This window comes from Coloeus monedula (assembly GCF_965178545.1).
Source record: "Coloeus monedula genome assembly, chromosome: 2".
NCBI classification, from domain to species: domain Eukaryota; kingdom Metazoa; phylum Chordata; class Aves; order Passeriformes; family Corvidae; genus Coloeus; species Coloeus monedula.
Window position 1 is genome coordinate 30805550 of NC_138782.1, and position 22504 is coordinate 30828053.

A 22504-nucleotide genomic window follows, 5' to 3' on the forward strand; every position below is an offset into this window, starting at 1 on the left:
AAAAGCCGAAGTGTGAGACTAAGTTACCCCAATGTAGCAGCTGACAGGGAACAAACTCCAAAATAATTAAAAGAAAGCAAACAGGTTTAGTTGTCCGAACAAGGAATTTTAATTTTAGGTCAACTATTGAACTAGGTCAACATCCAGTTCACAATGTCTACAGATAGTGGGCATAGCCAGTCACTACGGTAAGTTTATTGAAGCACCAAGCTCCACACAAGACTGTAAAATACATTTTAAACTACTAGTAAGAAAGCTTCTTCAAGTCAACAATACTATTAAGGGCCAGAGTTTAAGGACTAAGTTTTCACCTTCCAAGCTATTTTAAGACAGCCAATCCATTGCATAAGCAAACCAAACTGCTACATACTGAAACACAGAGCAGCAACTGCATTGAACAATTCCTGTAAATAATTCAAGGATACATTGAAACAGTATGGGTAAATTGTAATTTTTTATTGGAAAACAAATATACAACTTGGAATGGATTTGAGGCAAATCGTGCCATAAGCAGATTTTTTTTTAAAATAAGTGGCTAAACAAAGTTTAAAAAGCATAGTAACAAGAGGAGAAAATGTTTTCTGGCACAGGACCAGCAGTACAAAAAAAAACTTGTGTACGAGTACCTGGATAAATCACCCGTTTTGCATTAGTGCAACTTAAGTTTCATATTGTTGACTGTCAAATCGTCTACAACGTTAAGACTCCACACTTCAACAACATGTTACAGGCATGGCCACCAACAAGGTACTGTGAAGTAAGCTAGGAGAATGACTTTTACAGTGCATTAGCCACATGATATATACTATTCACATCATTTTATCCTGCAGTTAAGCTGCAAAAGTCCTTATCCTCCCATCACAGAAAGAGGAAAAACTCCTATGTACTTGAGAACTAGAACCAGCATGTTGCTTTAACTAAGGAACAGCTAATGCACAGTAAACCCTAGCTTACCTTATGTAACTTGTCACGCTAGTCATACCCAAGTTTCCTAAAGAAAGCTACTTTTTCAAATAGACAATCCAGATGTTCCCTCAGTTAACCAACTCCATCTACCTTTAGATGTGCAGAAGGGCTTAAATATCCAGAGTAAGCCACATGCAACATTTGTTACTTAGATCAATTTTCCAAAAATCAGAACAATGACAGTAAGATAAAGGAGAAAAACATGGAGGAATGGCCTTCTAATTACTATACATGCATAATCTTTTGACAGTAAGGGAAAAACCTTTTACAGATAAGTTACAAACAGAGAAAAGGCAAATAAACAATTTTGTACAAGAAATTTAACACATTCTGTACAACGTCTTCACTTCGCTGTCATCATTTGTACAAACTCTGTAAAAGGAAAGAGTTGCATGAGTTATTTGAGGAAAAAAAAAATCTGAATTGCAAGATCTGAGAAGTGGCCTTACCAGTGCTGAACATTGCTTCAAAACTGCGTTTTCAGTTACACTCAAAAAAGCATGTTCAAAACAGTCCCCTTTTCCACCAATCACACCTAAACTCCTCCTATTTTTAATGGCAAAAGGCCTTCACTTTTCCATAAAAGTTGGTCTCTCAGTGAACTGGGGAACAGCCTTACTTCCAAGATAAAACATTACAGGATCCCATGCCCACAGACTTACAGATGGGGACAAGATAACCAAAAATCACTAAGAGATCAGTACAAATCACACTGAACTGACAATCAACTAAGTCAGTGTGCAAGGCAAGACATTGTGTTGGTTTGAACTTTTATTTTCCAGAGCGGAACAGTTTAAGTCTTACTATTTTATTTTGCCTGGCTGGCTTTAAGCAACTGATTCAATGCTTAGTCACAACCCATTTTAAGTTAGAACCCACAATATGATTCTTCATTTATCTTGCTGAAACATAGTTTCAGGTACAATAATGACAGGAAACCCGGAACCTGAAAGGCGTTAACTGGTTGCTCAAGTTTCAAAAGAGCAACTGGAAACAATAGGGACACAGACCCTCTCTAGTGCCAGTCTCTGAACAGCCTACTTGTAAACACAGTGATGAAGCCTTGTACATAATAATGACTTTTCACTCACAGATGACTGCTTATCCTTCGGCCACAATCAAAAAGGCCTCAAAGGGAAGGCATACCTACACCTCAAACAGCACAGATGTTATCTGAAAATACCCTAGAAATTTTCTGCAACATGTTCAAAATTTAAAATGAACAAGCTTAGTGTGTCTCAGCTGCCAACAACTGTCTAAAAGAACTTCTGCTTGGATGGCTTCATTTATGTTTCAATGTCAGGAAGAAAGGAAGAAATAGAAAGAAGTTACTGTTGCAGCTGATTTATGTGAAATAAATGTATTTAAAATATCTTTTGAAGGTTTTGAAGTTTCTGCATATTTTTTAAAACTTTCCCCTTTTGACTGCTAAGTAATTTTAAAACCATTAATGACAAATGAGTGACTTCCTACAGTCAGATCAACATGCATTAGTGAACAGAACAGTACAAACAGTATGTGAACGTCTGACAACCTGCTTATTCTAATGGTCATTAGACATCATTAGATTTATAAAGTTAATTCTTACACTGTACAGCTGAATAGTCCTTTTTTGCCTTTGGCACAAAGGCAGCAATAACACTCAAACTTAAAGCCATTTAGAGGTACACAATGTACATACTAATTGAACATTAGCTTAAAGGAACACTGTGTGTGTTCAGACGAACTTATCTGAACACTGCCCTATTTAAACTCAGTGTGGCTATCAGCACCCACACAAGAACAAGCATGAGAAGTGCTACATAAAAAGAATCGATTAACAAAACAACTCCTTACCTTCATAGTTTACTTGACCATCACCATCAATGTCTGCTTCCCTAATCATTTCATCAACTTCTTCATCTGTTAGCTTCTCCCCCAGATTTGTCATCACATGACGGAGTTCTGCAGCACTAATGTAACCATTACCATCCTGGGAGGAGAAAAAGGAACACTCGAGTAGACTTGCCTAAGGCCTAGCGACTTAACTGTAACTTAGGAACGTTGCAGAGCAAATGGAAGATGAAGAAGTTAACACAGCCTTAACTACTGGCACTTACACAAGGAAAATGAGAGCTGTAAGCGTATCTTCAGCATTCTCCAATATCTTTGGACAGTGTAATACCATCTTATCTTTGTCTTATTCCGACACATTTTTAAACCACAAACAATGCAATTGGTACCTTTTGCAACTTCTTAGGTGACGGATGCCTACTAAATCATGTGACTGTGGTTCAAGTGGTGATTTCTTAGAACAGAAGCTACTTATCTGATTTGCCTGTTTAATGGAGCCCAGCACAAAGCCACAAGGCCTTGAAAGACGACTTTCACATATTCCAATACTAGCTGGGACACTGAATATTGAAGCACTAGTGTATACTAACTCAACTGATGTTTTCCTCCCCACCCTCCCCAAGGCACCTCACATCACATTTTCAGCTCCAAGATGAATCTTAAGTGAGCTGAGTAATTTTAGACTCTTAGCAATTTACTTAGCAAAGACTACATGACAGACTTAAAACGTTAACATTTTAAATACTTAAAAAACAATTTCCCTGCCAGTCATCTGCCAGTATCTCAGTATCACAGCAAGCAGTAAAACAGTGTCACTCACTACTATCCTGGTAACTCATTTGACTTTCCCATACAACCATAGTAAATTAAGCTTTAGGGTGACTGGCCAACCTAGAGGCTGTCTATGACAGGACTGCAAATACCCCTCAGATCTGTGAGAAAGCACATTACAATCACACCAAATTTTTTTAACAGAAATATTTCAGGTAAACATTACAGTACCTTGTCAAAGACACGGAACGCTTCTCTAATTTCTTCTTCACTATCTGTATCTTTCATTTTTCTTGCCATCATTGTCAGAAACTCTGGAAAGTCAATTGTACCATTGCCTGAAAGAGAATTACTTTGTTAGAAAAATGGCTTACGCACTTTATTAAATTACTTGTTAGTAAAGATCTTACCATCAGCATCTACTTCATTGATCATATCCTGTAGCTCTGCTTCTGTGGGGTTTTGACCAAGTGATCTCATCACTGTCCCCAACTCCTTTGTAGTTATAGTACCATCACCATCCTTGTCAAATAGTGAAAAAGCTTCTTTGAATTCTGCACAAAAACGAAAGACGTTAATCCCTTAAGCTTTGAAATGTTAACAGTAGTAAAAAATTCACTGCTACTGATTGTTGCAAGTTACAAAATATGATTTCAATCTTTCATGAAAATTTTGCTATACTGCTCAGCCTGCTATAATTGCAATGCCAATATGGCAGCATCAGCATCTGAAAAAACACCCACCAGTCTACCAATCAACCACATGTTGACCTAAATTAAGATGGAAGGACATCCGTTTCTGAAGGCCTCAGATGTTTGTTACTCTCTGTCTTGAATAAGGATTCCTAATATGGAGCTAAAATGGCTATCTGTAACTACAATGATTCACACCCTTGGTAGGAACTGCATCTCAAAAGGAAACAATATGGAATTGCTATGAGAAAATTGAAAATGGTACTTTAAAAATACATATGCTACAGCTTAATAGCACTTTTATTACTAATAGAGGAGATGAGTCAACAGAAAAAGGTATAATCAGACCAAACTACACCCAAGTTTCTCAATATAACCCACTTCCGCTGGACACAGATGTCTGAACAGTGTATGCTACCACAATTGTTCAAGAAGGAAAGTCACTGGAGTCGTCGTTCCTGAAAAGCTGCTTACAAAACTGCTTCAGCCCTCCTGTACTCTGAAACAGCCTTCATAGAAATGTTTCTGACTAGTTCTAAGGCTGCTTTGCTGTGTTTCAACACTACCTCTTAACCCCCTACAATGGCTGTATTGTAGCCAAGATTATTAATACAAGCATAACATGTTTAATTGTCCAGTCCAAAAATGGAGCTGGTTTTAATCCATGCCATCTGTCTTTGGCCACAGACCTTAAGCTAGCTCACTGGACTGCAGTAGCTCATGCACACATGACAGTTAAGCACAAACATCTTCTCTATTCCCTTGTAGACTTCAGATCCCTTTACAGCTTTTGAGCCATCTGAGATCATGGCTTTGGACAACTCGTCAGCTCAAGGGTACTCCTGCATCACAAATACTTCCAAGAATTGGTTTTTTTCAACATTTCCATGCAGCCAGCTTTCCAGATGGTGGGTTTCCCAGACCAGAATTAGTCACAGTAAAAGTTGCATTTTCACATGACCTGAATGAAGCCTTACTTCATACTCTGAAACCCTTGAGGTGAGTACAAGCTAGCAAATATCAAAAATTCAACTACAAAAATAGGGGTTTTATAGTTCACGAATGCAGCTGTAACACCAGAAGCGCAATGAAGTCCCATCCAGGAAAAAAAATCCCCTACTCTTCTACATTTAACAGTTTGAAGTGTTCCAAGAGCCAATCCCCCCTGTTCAGCCCATGAGCTACCACAAGGCTACCACAGGACCAGTAGAAACAGTTTCAAGCCAGTACAGTCACTTCCAAATGGTCTTTGGGGGGGCTGGTTTCAGTTATCTTGGATGCAACAAACAGGTTTCTTGGGACTAAACTCTTACACCAGAGAAGAAAATGCTCTTGGGTCAATCCTAGTAGAGAAGTTCATAGTCTATCATAGAAGAACCCCAGAAGGGGAAGGTTGCATCTTCACAAAAAGTGTTCAAGTGTTACTCAAAACATTTAGCTGTTAACCACTTCATCCTTCATGTGAAAGTCAACCATCACTAACCCAAACATGAAGCAAACTTCACAGTAATGCACTGACCCTGCTTAGAAAAGGTAATGCTTAATTCTTACACAAAATTCAAAGACTTGTGTTTTATAACATGGGCCTTTCAGTGGTGTATTCTCAAACTTGAACCATTCAAAGGACAACTCTACCCTTCTTTTACTCAAAGATGCTGTAGGCTAAAAAGCAAACAGCTATAAATCATAAAGAAAATAAAACAAGTTGAAGATTAGCAGCATACTCCTTTTTGAAATGCTGGATCAAGAATACCATTAAAATACCTCTCTAACCACTTCTAGGAACCACCTTCAGTAATTGGAACAAAGGAGTAACAACCTACGCAGATACAGTTTAGACTAGAACAAGAACAACCTAGCATAGCTTTGGTAGATGTGCAGCCATGGCTAGTGAAAGCACCTATGAAATACTGAAGTTTAATGAGCAACTCAATTCTGGCATCCTGCAACATAAGGTTATAAAACACACCTCGTACACTTAAAAAGCCTTGACTCCATATAGCATGTAAAGCAAATCCTCTTTATTCCACACTTCTCCATACCAAACTGCAAATGAAAACTCTGTTCTAAGGTTACAAGGTTTCAACCTTTTCACCCTTCTGAAAAGCATCCTGCATCATGAGAAAAAACTACTTACAGGCCCCATGAAAGACAGATTAATCCAACAGAATGTGAACTCTAACAACTTAGCTCAAAATATTCTTTTAACCATAGCTTCTGAGGCATCTGTGCACCACATCACCTTTTCAAATGGAGTGGCAGCCTTCAATGACCTAATATGTTCAGTGAACCAGGACTACCATATCCACTCCTATGCAATTTAGCCAGCTATGCCTGGAATATTTATAGGAGAATGTCAATTGTTCTCTTCACAGCTACCAGGACCTCAACACTCAAACATGTCTATTTCTACAATGACAAATTTTAGATCACTGTTGCAGTCAAATCCCCAACAAGAGAACCACAGCACACTAAAGGAACAAGACAATGAACACCATACATAGGCCTACTTGTACACAGAGCCCGTTTAGAACTCTGAAGTCCAGGGGAAGGATAGCTCACTACACCAGTTGGCTTTGAGACAAAAGCATTTTCAGGCTGCTCTCCCATCTGACTACCCAAGAGGTCCTGACCTATATACCCTTTGTAACACAACACTTAACCAAAGGGAGAGCCACTTAACTTCACAACTTCAATTCTTCCTGAATGAAACTGCAGCCAGTATTACATTCTGTAGCTACCTGGCTTTCAGTATCAGTCTTTCACACGAACAAAATCTGGGAAGGTTTTCACCCCTACCGACACTGACAAGAAGCTTCAGTCCTATATGATCAATGTGTTCCACAGGAAATGACACCCGGAACCTTTAACAACTGTATTCTGGTGCTTCACAGCAGAGGGGGAAGAATTTAAGCCCTGGGGAAGTGGCTGCTTTAAGTAGTCTGGTCTTCTATTTTAAGAAAGATAAATGTTGTCTCTACCTTGCAGTACCATTTCCTAAGTCTGCCTTCAAACCAAAAGCTAGGTATCTCCAGGGAAGCTCAACTAGAATGGTGGTGGCTCAAGATTTTCAAGCCAGTCTCAGCAGAACATTCAAATTGTACCTCTAAGAATCTTCCCATGCAAGATCACTGGCCCTCAACAGCAAAAAAAAATAGATGCAGCCTTTCCTAAGCAGTACTGAGAATGATTCCTTCACACACCAGCAGTGGGCTTATGTCTTCACATCTGAGGTACACGGTTTACTTGCAAATACATTTGCTTAACAAAACATCATAACTGCCCTGAAAGTGGCAGGCCATTTCACACTGGCTACCAAGACATACTTTTATTCCTTCCATGCAGATGAAAGCCTCTATTCCAGTATGACAGGCTCATCAGTACTTAGTTTTGGCTCTGAGGACTGTATGATCAGTACTGAATAGCTAAAATTTGCACTAATCCCAAGGTAGTGTTAATAAACTTCCTGTTTATATTCCATAATTGGCTACATCAACTAATAATGCTTCTACAATTAACTGGAACAATGAACCGTTATTGGAAAGACAGAAGTGACAACTGATAAATCATGCTCTAACTAAACTGATCATAAACCCCTTAAGCTATGTAGGCCAGTTACCCCCCCCACCCCAAAAAATCTGAAGTTGAACTAAATTTGGTTTGTGCTTACTCGTAACACAGTACCATGGCAACAAGTAAATAGACTAAGGACTTTCCACAAAACCATAATTAGTCTCCTTTGAGTAAAAACAAGCTTCTGAAGTCTAAAAGCTACAGAAGAATGTTCTTAAACTTCAAATTTGGCAATTACGGCAAAAACAAACCAGCTCATAATGACACCTCTGTTTAATACAGTGCCTTCAAGAGCTGCACCATAGTTAAACAGTAGTGTCTCAGAGGCTGTTCCTTGTATGCTTGACCTGGTACTATTAGATTAGCAGAACCCTAACATCCACTAAAATAATTTCACATGACAGTTATGCACATCAAGACTTTCTAGTATTAACACTATACACTTGTCAGATCAAAATCATGACGTTCTTGAATGTCTATGGCAAAGCTGAATTCTGTATCACCAGCTTTAAGTCACATCTATTATTCAAGTTAAAATCAGTGTACCAAGAGCAATGAGACATATAAGTTTGTGCAGGCTGCATAAGTAGAAGACATGATAACCAGAAGTTTTTGCCATTAGTAGATGGTTGTCAGTGCACATAACCCATTGCTAGGGGGCCAATGCCAAGATACAACAGATGCACATTTATTTAAGCATTTCAGAGCAAGTGCCAGACCATCAGAACAGCATACACAACACTTGTGTCCAAGTACACAATACAGTTCCAAATATGGAATATCAAGAGTTGCCATCATGAAGCCAGTCTCTGCTGTCATCAAGAGCCACTCAAACATCTCTGCTGACAGGAGACAGCAAAGTAAATTATTTTTGCCATCTGTTAAAAAAGCACTGAATACTCCAAGCCTTCACCAGATTTGTCGTCATCCCCTGTGCCCCACCCCTCTTTCAGTCTCCACCTGGGACACCTCTGTAGTCATGAGAGAAGAATAAGCGCAAGTCTACTAGCTAGAAAAGCTGTGAGGATTTTTTAACTACACATTCATTATATCCACGGTGCTTTTACAGTAGATAAGCCTTTAAAACTTAGGTGACAAATTAAAACATTCTACCATACTACTTTAGTATCTAAGAAAGCTAAATATCTTGTGTAACACAGACTGCCACTGGATTAAGAGATGTGCCAGGTCAAGTAGGAGTAGCAACACAACACACAGAAACCTTACCTGCAATCTGCTCTTCTGTCAGTTGATCAGCCTGCAATAAAACAGAATACAATTACAGCTGTAACAAAAGGTCAAGGCAAAATGCAACATACTTGTAGAGGCTTCTGAATATGGTAACTGCTCTTCAGGACTAATCTGAAATAGCACTAATACAGCTCAAAAGTCATCAGGATTGCTTGCTAAGTAAGAACTGGCAGCCTATCATCCTTTCCAGACCCTGTAATATCAAATACACCCAAGTAATAGATTACCACGTGTATCAACCAATAACCCAAGCAACACTAGCAAGCTCAAGGCACACGAGCCCTTTAAAACCACAGACTGGTTTAAAAAACTCATTTACACGGCACACTAAGCTGTGTAAATGAGTACTTTAGGTCTCAGTAATGCAGCAGTAACCTCCAAATGCCAAATTTATGGCAACTAGCTAAAATTAGAAAAATATACTCTTCACTAGAATTAAACCATCCCCTGATGAACATGAAGCTTCATGTCCAAGATCTGGCTGTAAAAGATACCAGCTTCAGTTCAAACTGGTTATTTCAGTGGCATACAGCTGTCTACACTTTTTTCAGACCACTTTCTACATTGACTCAGTCAGCATAAGGTAATAGGGCCACTAGAGAAAGGTTCAGTGGTCTAAGACAATTTCTGTATCAGCTGGGTAAGCTCCAGTTTATACTTCATTTTCCTCTCTCACCAGTTTTGAATCCATTAGATTTGACAGCAATAAAAATCATCAGTCTTTCAGGCCAAACCCAAAATGAACTTTGGTCTTGAAAGAACACCAAGATGTCTGACGACTGTAGAAATACTCTCCCTAGGTTCTCAAATCAGCTAATTCTTCAAACAAATTCTGGATAGCTTGAGTACTGCCTTGCAGTAACAAGGCAACGCATTTCCTTCAGGGAAGCTTCTTGAACCTTTACTTCATAGTACCCCACTGAAGAGTAAAAACCACTAAAATACAGAAAATACATTCACTGCTGAATTTCAACACTGCTTTTTCAACTTTGTTCCTGTTGTGACCATTTCAGCAGCAGTCTTTCTATAATCACTGCAATATTGACGGGAAGTTTCAGTCATTAACTATGCTCACCGAAGTCTCTCTACACATTAGCATCTGTCAAGGAAAGACTTAGGAAAGTGTATTTACAATACCTGTCAATTTTTACTTTGCCAATTTCAATTTGAATTACATTTTTATACTGCATGTGAACTTTAAGTTACAAACTGCAGGTTATTCTTCCTGTAACAGAAGTGAAGGTGGCTGCTCAAGCTGTCATACAAAAGCTGAACTGCTTACAAAACCCTCTACGCACACAATACAGCAACAGCCCAAGATAGAGGCCACAGACTGGCTGGAGCTCACCTACTTTAAGAATCAAGACTAGGCTACTGAGCAACTTCTAAATCAGCAGCCAATGGGTACTGACAGCTACAGATTCATTTCAGCTGCTGTAGGAAGAATTCTCATGCAGGTTCCACTTTTTGTTAAAAAAAACAAACAAACAAGAAAAAAGACTAGGGTGGCAGCAGCACTGCTGAGAACATAACCAATTCAAAACTAAGCTTTGGGATGGAAGTGTTCTGCTGGTCACTCAGCAGAAGCCTAACAGATTTTCACTTGTCTGGAGAGTATCATTAACACAGACTCATACCTTTGCATGCTATTTACATTTTTATTGTTTGGGTTAAGAGAATGATGTGCTACATTTCCATAAGATAGTTATATCCACAGAAGGCTGTAGATCAGATTTAAGCAGCAAGAATCTAGTTTATTTAAGTCAATACTTATGGGTTACCAAGTTGAGTCACATACTGTTTTATATAAATAATTTTATATGGAGACATGACATAGCAGTATATAAGTTGTTAAGCATTCCCAAACTCTTCCTTCTCTGTAACTCTTCCAGCAACTTAACACATCCTAACGATGAATTTGGATGACCTCTGACAATACCTGTAAGAGGTACAGTGCTTGAGAAGAGCACAAAGCTTATTAGAAGGTACAGGTATGGAGCAGTTGAAAGATAAGCGGGGAGGTGGGGCAAGGTTGAACAAACACCATCTGTACTCTGCAGTGCTGGGCTCTGCAGGGACTGCTGCGCAACAGCAGTAAAAGGCGGAGCCAGCAAGCCTGCCAGCTCCCTGCCTCCCGTGCCACCCAGGTGGAGGGCTATCAGCCTGGAACCATGACTGCCACTTACACGCCACTGTGGCCTTCCTAGAGGGGCCTCCCGGAGTTCTGGATAATGGTGCACCATACACGTCAGTGTGCACACCTTCACCAGTTCAAAGCGGCTTCCAGACCGAGTGGTTAAATGCTGACTGTAAGGTGCCCATGCAGAAGGTCTGACATCCCCTTTACTGTGGCAGAGACCCACCTGAAACCCTCATTTGATGCCATCACAGCTTTGACGTGGCATTCTGTGATTCACGTTGCAGCACTTTCATTTTCACTGCAATAGCTCCCATCCCCCACCCCCAGAGTGTGTAGAGGGCCTGACAAAGAATCCAAACCTCCCAGGAAAGCAGGGGAGCTGCTGCGTGTGCGGCCGTTTCTGTGGCACATGCAGCCTCTAGAGGTAGTGTTTCATTACAGCCGTGGCTGCTCTGCAGTAACCCAGTCTGGGAGCTCCTCCACAGAGCTGACGAACACTGCCCAATAGAGAGCTACCAGCGAACGGCAGCGCAGGTGACACTGCTTGCCTCTGAAATTTGGCATTTCGGTGTACTTCACAAGCATCAGAACTGAAGGGACACTTCTGTTCTGGCAGGATTAACTACAGAACAACAACCAGACTAGCCTATATAGACTAAAATTAGGGTTATGATAGGTTAGCTTGTTTTGGGAGCAAATCGCTCTGGCTTATCTAGCATGGGGAACACTGGACAGCCACAGGTTGAGCCAGTCTGGTCTGTCAGGACGAACTCTAACCACATTCAAAGTGTCACTGTGCCTCCTGGACACACCCATTTTTACACAGACCTTGCTTGAAGATACTCCATTTTTGGTTCTGTACAGATGATGACTAAATGCAGTAAGTCTTTTGCTGCTACGTTCATTGTGGGTTTGGTTTTTTTTTCCCCCTGCTTTACGGATGGTTTGCTGTGTAAGTTCATAATTCAAACTAAAGAATAAATTCAGGCTTCTATTCACCAAATTTCTTTGCCCAGAGACAGCATTTCAAAAAATCCTAAATTTTAAGTAGCCATCGTTCACATTAGACATGACGAGCTGACAGTCATTTGATTCCTTAAGAACATAATGAATGAAAAGACAATTCCACTCTACTGCATCTTCTCTTAATGCAGAGATAGCACTAGGTGGTCCCTGGTGCTGCTTTCGCAACAGAATTGCTCCTTTTTGTATGTTTCTCTGTAGCCACTTGTTTTAATTTAAAAAAAAAAACAACCCACAAACAAAAAACCACAAACGTTAAACTCACATCCTTTAGACTGAATTTGAAACCATCCTCCAATTTCACAAAATGCGTTCTATTTCGACAGTGGATTACATTTCTAAACGCATCGCTAGTAATATTAAAAACGCAGGACTGCCCTCTGCAATGACCAAAACGGGAAGCAAAAATTGTTTAAAAAAAAAAAAAAAAAAAAAAAAAAAAAAAAAAAAAAGAACACGAATAATCCCTTGTCCAACAGAGCCACCAACAGCATGGCGCTACCACGGAACCGACAGGGACTCCAACGCGAGCTGACAACAGGTCTAGCGAGGAGGGCGATGGTGCAGTGAGGCACAGCCTGCCCCTCATCATCATGCTGCTCAGAAGCTGCAGGGCTCCGCAGTGCATTATTATGACCAGGCGCAGCACACCTCGCTAGCGAGCCGGACAGCTTAGGCTGCCTCATTCAGCCCCATTCAGCCGCACATGCCGAGAGCAGGGAGGGAGAAAGCGATAAGAAAGCAGAGCTGATGCCACCGTGGCAAGCTCCTTTCCCCCCTCCTCCCAAGACCGCGCGTCCCCTCCCAGGAGGGACCGCTAGCCGCCGCTCCCCCCAGCACACGCCCGGCGCCGCCTCACGGCGCTCCCGCCGACCCAGGGGCCGTTTGGATTTGAATCCCCACCAACGCCCCAGGGCGGGAAAGGGACCCGGGCGGCACCCGCCGCCGCCGCCACTTCCTCCCACGCAAACAGCGCCTCCGAGCGGGACCCTCCGCCCCAGCTTGAGCCCGCCGGCCGCGGCAAGCGACAGCTTCATCCATCCCCATACCCTTCTGCCAGCGACCTCGCCCCACATCAGCCAACCCCCCTCCCCCCGTCCTCCATCCGCACCGAACTCAGCCTCCCCCATACCCCCGCACCGCATCGCAGCGGCGCCCGCCGAACCCCGCCTCTGCCCCATGCCCAGGGACTCACCATGGTGGCCCGGCCTGGCTGCGAGGTGCGGTAGGAGCTGAGGGCTACACGGGGCGCACGCTGCGCAACCTGCCCGCTGCACGGCTCGCCTCACACTGAGCCCTGCCCGCCCGCCGGCGGCGCCTCATAAACCGCCTCACCGCCCGGATCGCTCCGCGCCGCTCCCTCCCCCCTCCCTTCCCCCGACAGTGAACGGAGTTGCGAAACGAGTCCCGGCTCCTCGCGCTCTCCTCGGCAGGGCACCCCGCACCCCGCGTGCCGCTCCTTCTGCCCCAGAGCCCCGCCGCAGGAACGGGCGAGGTGCGGGAAACAGGGGGAAGCAGCGCTTGTGAAACGGCGGGGGGCAGCGGGGGGAGGTCGAGGAGGGGGGCGGGGACCGGAGCTAGGGACTATTTCTCTGCGCGGAAGAGGATTTTAGGAAAAAAATGCCGAGGAGTGTGAGGTCTCCATACGGAGGGCGCTGATTGGTGGGTTCGTACCTGCAATGCGTCACTCGGACATGCACAGTCTGGGCTGGCAAGGCGGGCTCCCCTCCCCCCGCCCGCAGTGCGTGAGGGCCGGAGCGGCCCCGCAGTCCCGCGGAGCCGCCGCTCCCGCGCCCTCCCGGCCCCCCAGACCAGGGCGGCAGCCGCGTTCCCGGGAGCGCGTTTGCCACAACGTTCCGAGCCTTTATCTCCGTGCTGTGCTCCGGCCAGTCTCGCCCACACGCAGTTACCGAATGAGATTCGCTGTGCATCCAGCACAGTCCAGAAAAATTCCCACCCCGCGCTGCAAGCTAGAGGTGCTTCGTCGCTTGGTAGCGTTGTTTAAAAGAACAGATTTCAGAGATCATCGAGTCCCACCCGTGACCAATCACCTCCATGTAACTAGACCATGGCACTGAGTGCCACATCCAGGCTTTCCTTAAGCACCTCCAGGGATGGTGACTCCACCGCCTCCCCGGGCAGCCCATTCCAATGTGTAATCTTCCTTTCTGTGAAGAAGTTCTTCCTGACGCCCAACCCGAACCTCCCCAGTTAGACATTTTCCCTGTTCCCCCACCATTTCCCCTGTTAGGAGTCACATATGCCCTGGTCCTGTACCTAAGGACACGTGGCCAGCAATTCTGAGCTAAAATCCAGAGACTTGTAAGGGTTTTCTGTAAGATGCATTTGGACAAATAACTCCAAGTGCAATTTTCAAACTTGCATATGTATTTTCAAAGGTAATTCAACAGAGAGCTGCAACACTGGCTGAGCCCAGTGACAGCAGATCTACCTGCCTTCTGTGAAAACCACAACACTCGTTTTTGGGACCATAAATACATTATTAAACTTTGGGGGCCTGAGTTAAAGTTTTCTGACCTAAGTTTGAACACAAATCACAATACCAATCACATTTCAAAGAAAAATTACCTACTTCCACATCTATTGCAAGAATTATTTAGTTGGTATTTACACAGTATGTAAACAAATAGTATTTTATACCTATCTGTGCACTGTTACTACACAAACTAGAGCAATGGCTCTCACTTTGCACACTAAAGAGGTTTTACTCATCTCTGGTTTTTGCAGTCTTTGGTTTATAGGCCATAGAAGTAGGATGTGCTTGGGAGGGGACTGGCATGAATAAACTCATAAAAGAAAAATTCAGTGAGTTTTTCCCCCTGAGCATTAATTCAAATTCTCAGGTCTGCTTTCTTTTAAGGATGATTTTGTGTCCACTGAATTCAGAAACAAAGTGGAGGAAAAAAACCCAGAAGAAGGCCTAGTTTGTTGAACTAATCAAGGATTATACCCTTTATTGAGTACAGCATCCCTCATCCTCGCTTCCTCACTCTGTGGTCATAGGAAGTATAGAAAACAACACCACAGACTTAAAGCTGGCCTCCAGCCTTGAAATCTATCTGCAGTTACTGTTTTGTGATACACTGGTTTGTTAGGCCTCCTTTCCCCTTACGTGTATTTATAGTCCACAAATCCAGCACATCTGAACTATTGTCTATTCAAAGTCTGATAACATTTTTTTCAATGTGTAATGTGTACCTAGATGAATAAAATACTTCCCAGAACAGGCAATGACTGCCAAAGTCATTGTTGCGCACGCCTCCTCCAGCCACTGCCACAGGAAGCAGGAGCAAATCCCTGCCTGTGGTCAGGCTGTGCTGGATGCAGACAGCTGAGCTTCAATCGAATTTTCCTCCTCCCTGATGCCCCCTTTGGTTCAGTGTTAAGGATTGCTCTGACATTCCCAGCTTCTTTACATTTCTAGAGGTGTGAATCTGTGCAGAAAAGTTCTGGACCAAAAAATTCATCACCTGCTCTAGAGTTGGGATAAAAGTGGCATAGCAGTGCTCAGGGTGCATGCCTGTCACACCCTCAAATCTGGAGCAGATCAGAGCAGAGTGCTGGTGCGTCTGTGGAGAAAAACCATCTGCTGTGGAGACCATAGCTTGGGTCCTGGCAACAGAACACCCACGGGTGCATGGTGCTAGGCCTGATCTGCCAAGACCTTTCCTTGGCATCTGTCTTTTATCCTCAAATGACCTCAGAGAGGCAAAACATTGTGACACCTGGGTTGCTCAGGTGCCCAGGCTCAAGGAATCTATTGAGATGTTGTAAATCAGCATTTCTGTGTAACTGGTCCTGAGAAATTTGATGAGAAGTATGTGGAAGGGCTGTATTGAGACAGCAAGTTCTGAGTCCTGTTCCTGGAGTTTGCCACTGGTCATCTTGAGCATGGAGGCTTTAGGAAACCTGAGGCCCACAGCATGAATAAGATGTAGGCTTGCTAATTATGGCCTAAGGGTCTGCTGAGGAGCAGGGACTTGAATGCAAGGGTCCCAGAGAACCTGACCACCATATTGTATGTTTTTGTGGATGTTCCTTAAAGGATTTGGTGTCTGTAATTTATATTAAATTCTTCATACTCTTTTTAGTTATGTTCAGTTTTCTCTAAAGAAATGGTCATTCAGAGCATCCTCCCTCTGCCGTATGTTTCTTAGGTCCCCTGGTTCCTTGATCTCTCTCTCTCCCATTTCTCTGTTCTTATGTGTCTCCTCTTTTCCATCTGCATTTTCCTTCAGCAGCACCCATTTCCTGTGGGTTTCATCACCACCCCCACCCTGCTTCCATCTGTTGAAGAGATCAGCCACGAAGTTAACTTGCAATTACACTACCCGTGAAATTACACCAACACTTCCAGTGCATTACTAAGCGTTAAAGCGAACACCCTGGTGAAATTAATGGGAGAGGGGGGAATTTGCCCCTTGCACAAACGGGTTGTTGGCAACCTCAGGTAGGCAAACCAGCAGATCCTCAGGTATACTGGGGTAGCCTAGAGAGGCAGAGTTGCTTTTCAGCAGCCTAGCTGACACTCTCTGCAGCCTGCATGTGCCATGAGAAGCAGGAAAATACATCAAATGACCAGCCCCAGCTGCAGTCTGTGACTCTGACACCTCTGACAGAGCAATAATGGGAAATGATGGTAATTGCTCTGTTGCAATGGTCAGGTGTAGTTCTACCACCTCAGTCTTTTTAACGTGATATTTTCTCTCTCTGCTATGTAATTTAATAGATTTGTCAATGTTTGTGATCTGTGCTTTTTTTTTTTTTCCCTCAACACAGAAATGCAGTTTTATAGAAGTCCAGTCTCAGGATTAGGGCAGCAAATTAGAAAAGCAATTTGAGTTCCAAGGTTAGAAGAGCTGCATATGCCAGCAATTTTCACAGTACTCTTTTTTGTATATTTAATATTGTGTAAATGCAATTTATTCTATAATTTTAATAATACTTTAGTGGATCATTTGGACTGATGTACACAGAATGCTGTGCCATGGTACAAAATGCTATAGCTGCTTCCTCAAGATTATTGTAATAGTTTGAACAACCTAATTAGAAATTAACTGCAAATTTTATAAGTGAATTTCTGAGGTAAGAAGAAAAAAGTTCTCTACTTATCACAAGTACTAACACTTAGCATTTAACTGCTGCATACAGAAGGAAAATAGCTCATGGCTGTTTTTCCATAATGGGTCTGATTTTTTCCAGCTTTTTCCATAACACAGAACCTGCCCCCCTGAGACAGGCCTTTATCCCCAGTTCCAGCTTTATGGGCATAAAACTAAGGTGGAAATCAATATTTATCCACCCAGATGTACTTGGAAGGCCCATTCAGCCCTCAGCAAGGAAAAACTTAGTTGTCTGCAAAGTTTTAAGGTGCTAAATGACACATCTCAGTTTCTGGTATTCTGAGAGCATCTACTGATCAAACAATCCAGAATGCTGAGAACTGGGAGGCTACCCTCGCCTCACCTGGATGGCAGCAGTGGATAGTAAAAACCAGAGGTTTATTGACTGTGGTGGATGGAAGACACCTCCTCTAAGATAAACATGGTTGTGGGAATAACTGCACTTTCTCCTTGCATGTTGAAAGCCTTGTCCTGTGCTTTGTGCCTGGTCCCTGGAGCACTCACACCTGGACTGCACAGTGCCCATGAATCACAAGGATGACATTTCTTCCCCTAGGGAATATGGACAGGTGATTCCTCCCACACTTCGCTTTCTGTAGGAAGTGCACAGACAAGAGCAGTACATGGCAGAAGGGAGTGCATTACATGCTTTCAGAATATGCCGTGGCTGTGTCAATGCTGAAGGTGACCCAGGCATATCCCAATCAGCTTTTAGGTAATTCAGACAGGGATACCAAGGTAGCTTGAGCAGTGTGGTGCCTTCCACGGAGCACCAGACCCCTGGAGAAGCTGGGCAGATTTGCGGCCAGCGGATACAGAGCTCTGTTGTGGGGATTACACTGCTCCCTTCCTCAAGGCTAGATGTTGTAAAGCTGATTCAGGTGACCTAAAGCTGACTCTTTAACCGTATTGTGACCATTCACTAACACAAAACAAGGCAGGAGAGTCAAAAAAAGGCAGATGGGTGCCCTCATGTAAAACTGGGGGGCTGGAGAAAGGTGCAATATCTAATCATAGGCTCTAGACTAGGATTAAGAGTAAAAAGCCAGTGGGATTTGCAGTCTTTTTTTTATTATTATTTTGAAGAGGTAAACAACTGCTTCAATTTTATGAGGATTTCTGATGGAATATTGTCTATAAACCTACAGTATTTTCTGTGCTCTTTTGAGGCAAACCTGGCTCCAGGTCTTCATTTCACCAGTGTATCATTCTGGAAGATGAGAATGCTGTCTGGGCAGAGGCAGTAAGAGATTCCATTTCTAAACCATGTTCTTGAAGTACAAGAATAGATAGCCCTCACACTGACTGAGCAAGATCTTGCTTTTTCTGTGTTTCATTTTCTAAAATACCTTAATAGGAGGGAAAGCATAAACCCCGTATTTGCTCCAAGATAACAGAAATCCCACAGTCATCATCTATTGTACAGTTCTGTTTTCTAGGGACTGGAAATAATATCATAACACTTACAAGAGGCAGCATAAAGTCCAGGAAATTGCAGAATGTATTCCAATATCTTCAGGTTCTGCAAAGGCTTCTTTTTCTTTCCTTTGATGAGCTGTAAGAAAAAGAGAAAGTCATCAAGAGTCACCAGCTCTCCCACCTGTGGGGCAGAAGCCTTCATCCATGAGAAGCACCACCCAGTTATTATCATCACAACTTGACAAAATGCGTCCAAGCAACTGTTTAAACTTCCCCTTGTGAAGATCTAGGGAGACAGTGGTCAAGGAAGTACTTGGTAATTCTCCATTTTGACAGGAAGAAATGGCTAGAGGAAAAATATGCTTTTCTGGATCTGAAGACTCTTAGTTTTGGTGGCTTTCTACATGGACGATTTTAATCCTAACGTATTTTTTTCTTTATTAACAAACAAAAATGGCAGAATAATAGGTAACTCCTATTAAAAAATTCCCAGGGGAGGCAAACACTGCTTATAATGGAGTTATTGCTGCAACCTTAATTAGGGCATGGTGCCAAATACCTCTGTGATGAAAAACAAATCGATGTAATGATGCTTTCCCATTACCTTTTTTGGAGTAATTAAATGTCACAACATATTTTGCATACTTCCTACTGGGGACCAGGGCATATGGGACTGATTTACAGCAGAAGTCAAAAGGATTTTCCTTAAAATCAGTGCAGGTAGACAGCTAGCTGCTGGAACTGAAAATTAAAATATATTTTAATCTTCTAATGACAGCAAAGGGTGAAGCACCTGTTGACTGTAAAATTTCAAATACAGTGTAAAATCTGACTAGATTAACATAGTATATTTACTTCCCTTTTTCACCTAAACAGTCATTGTTTCACCCAAGCTGAAACTGCTCTGGAAATTCAAATCCTGTCATTTAGATTTGTGCTCTAAGATCCTGCATGTTTAAAGAGATTTATGTCCACACACACTGACAGCTGAAGAATCCACCTCTGTTGAATTCAGTAGGCTTTTCACTGGCTTTCTTTCAGCAGGTCACATCCTGAGCATCTTACTCACTTTTTCCTCTATCTGCACTCAGGCATGCTTTCAGAGGGGTTTATCCAACACAAGGGCCAATTAAATACTGAGCAAACAGTTCAGAATTTGGCTGCTTTTATAAATAGTGATTCAAAGGTTTGATTTAGCTACAGATGAGCCTGAGCCACAAAAAAAATTGCATCTGGATCCTAACTGTGTCAACTCCCATGGCAGAGATTTTTTTTCCCAGCCAAAGCTTGGCCTGAAAGTTCATGCAGAAAGACAAACTGTGAATCAGAAGCCTGCACCAGTGCCCCGGGTGAAGTGCGTACCAAGATAGCCTGCAGCCACATGCCAGCTCGCCATTGACCTTTTATCTGCATAAATAGTTGTGACCTTTGGGCTGCTCAAATTAGTGCGAACTGCTCGAGCAGGCAAGTATCACAGCCCTCTGTTGCTTAGGCTGCATCTCTTTGCCTCTTCCCTCTCGTGCCATCTCCTTCGCTGGGCAATGAAGGCAGGTGGGGGCATGGGACAGCTTTCTTACCTCTGGGGACATCCTGTGCCTCGGAGGAAATCCACAACTGGCTGGGTAAGACTGTACTAAAGCCTCATCACATCAACTCAGTGACACAGAGAAGACCAAGTTAAGGAGCTGACAATCTTCCTTTGGACTGATACTTTTCTATAGGGCACAATAAACCTTCTTCTTGCTGTGCCTCTCATTATCTTTCATTACATTTAAAGTCCTAAGAGTTTTAAATTCAGAAGAGATAAGTTGTTAACAAAATAGTTATTCTTTTGCTCAGCCTCAAAGTGAGTTGTTTTTCTTAAAAACAAAAGGTAGATCACTAAACCACTCTGATCTACCTCTTATTCACTGGACTGTATGCTGTAAAGGGTTTAATGCCCATTATTTTCTCAGTGGACCAGAGCTAGCATGCTCTCTCATGTAAATAAACATTTAATCCTATTTCAAAATGCATCACTTGTGTCCCTGAAACCACAGCAGTTTTAGTTATTTTTGGAAATAGGTATTTGCACAGTTTTACAAGCACATTTTTTCCAATTGTTTAGAAAAGGTCCTTCAGTTGCTTAATGACAATATTGACTGGGCCTGAGGGGAAGAAAAAATGAGTCGGGTATTTTTAAGGACATAAAGCAGGAAAAGAATACAAACATTTTCAAGGTTCTCCAAGACACTGACTGCACAGACACATTTCAAAGGGAGGTTACTATCCCTGAAATTCTCTCCAAAGCTCTTTTTTTTCTGATTTCCTTTACCCAGAGCTTTTTTCTTTTTGTCTGTTTCAGTCATGGGCTACCAGATCCCAAGTGTATTTTTCCACATGGCGTACATTGTCTACATGATGCTGTAAAAATTCAGTTGACTCTTATTATACATTCTGGAGACATTTTTAATTGCACCAAGGAAAACTGTTAGGCAGGTAGTGAGACACCTTATAAGTAGTCGCTAATCCCTATATTTTTAAAACTAAATTTGAGGGAGCCATCCCGCAAGTAAGAGTGGGAGCTGCATGCTGAGGCATGTGCCTGCTGCCTTTGGCAGATGTGTTGGAAGGGAACTAATTGTTCTGCTGCATCACGTCCTTCAGCTCTGCAGCGAAGTCTAACCCACAGCTGTCCGGGTGAGCTGAATTTCACCCCACATTTCAGGAATATCTGCTTGCTGGAAGGGCTGCTGCATCACCCATATGGTACTTGGTCAGCCACCCAAAAATTAAGTGTCCTGCCTCACTCCCAGAAGGATGGTATGGACAAGTGCCACAAGTTCTGAGAATGAATCGCGAGGGTGCAAGACCTGCAGACGCATCCTTGTGCTGTGCAGTTGGAGGGGGTGCAGTTGGAGGGTAAGGGTTTCTCACTCCTATTTCCATGAGCAGTTCCCTAGAAACAAGACCTGGTGACTCTCAAGGTTCATTGCCAAATTACAGCATCTCCCTCTTTAGTTACACCTGAGAAAGGGCATTTATGTTTCACCAGAGAAGCAAACGAAGGCAGGGCTGGGAGGGCTGGTCTGCATCCCTCTCCTCCAGAGCCATGGAGCCCCTTATGCACAAGCTGTGCTACAGCTGCAGAAAGGAAAAAATGTGGGCTACCCTTGCTGAAACATTGGCAGCACATCGCTGTTTACAACTGGAATTTTTGCTGCAGGCTTTTACCAATGACAACTTAGGACAGGAATAGGAAACTTCACATGATGATGAGGTCAACTTTTTTTCGCTTGTCCAGTGCCCCTAGACGAACACAAAGCTGCTGAAGTTAGGATTTATGATTGCTTGCAAAAAATTGAGCTTGAGCCACGAATTTTAGCTGGCTCTTTTGTGTTATCTTTTATAGCACTTCCAGTAGCATACTTATTTAAAACTTTTAAAAGCAATTTGGGTTGCTTTCCTTTGGTCCTCATTTCTGCTCCCCCACTCAATTATCTGTGCCTGTCCAGGAGCAATTTTAAGTTGACCCATTCTCAAGTAAATGAGAGGGCACTGCGTGTGTTTGCAAAGCATGTTTAACTTGTGTCTTTCATCTGTGAGTAATATTAAATCTATTGAACTACATAAATAAGTAATTCACCTACAAACCTGACAAACCGACAGTAGTTTCTTCCTCTCAGAGTTTACAGCTCACAGGTATCTTTTTT

The 22504-nt window shown here is 42.7% G+C and overlaps 1 protein-coding gene across 1 annotated transcript; it reads right to left on the bottom strand.

Annotated features, from left to right (window-relative positions):
- Window positions 1-435: 435 nt before the first annotated feature.
- On the bottom strand, window positions 436-13554 carry CALM2 (calmodulin 2). The gene is made up of 6 exons (XM_082276689.1): window positions 13445-13554; window positions 9063-9093; window positions 3981-4124; window positions 3802-3908; window positions 2803-2938; window positions 436-1338 (listed from the first exon to the last, which is right to left on the bottom strand). Exons 1-6 carry the CDS (start codon window positions 13445-13447, stop codon window positions 1310-1312), a joined length of 450 nt encoding a protein of 149 aa, XP_082132815.1. The 5' UTR covers window positions 13448-13554; the 3' UTR covers window positions 436-1309.
- Between the last annotated feature and the right edge of the window lie 8950 nt (window positions 13555-22504).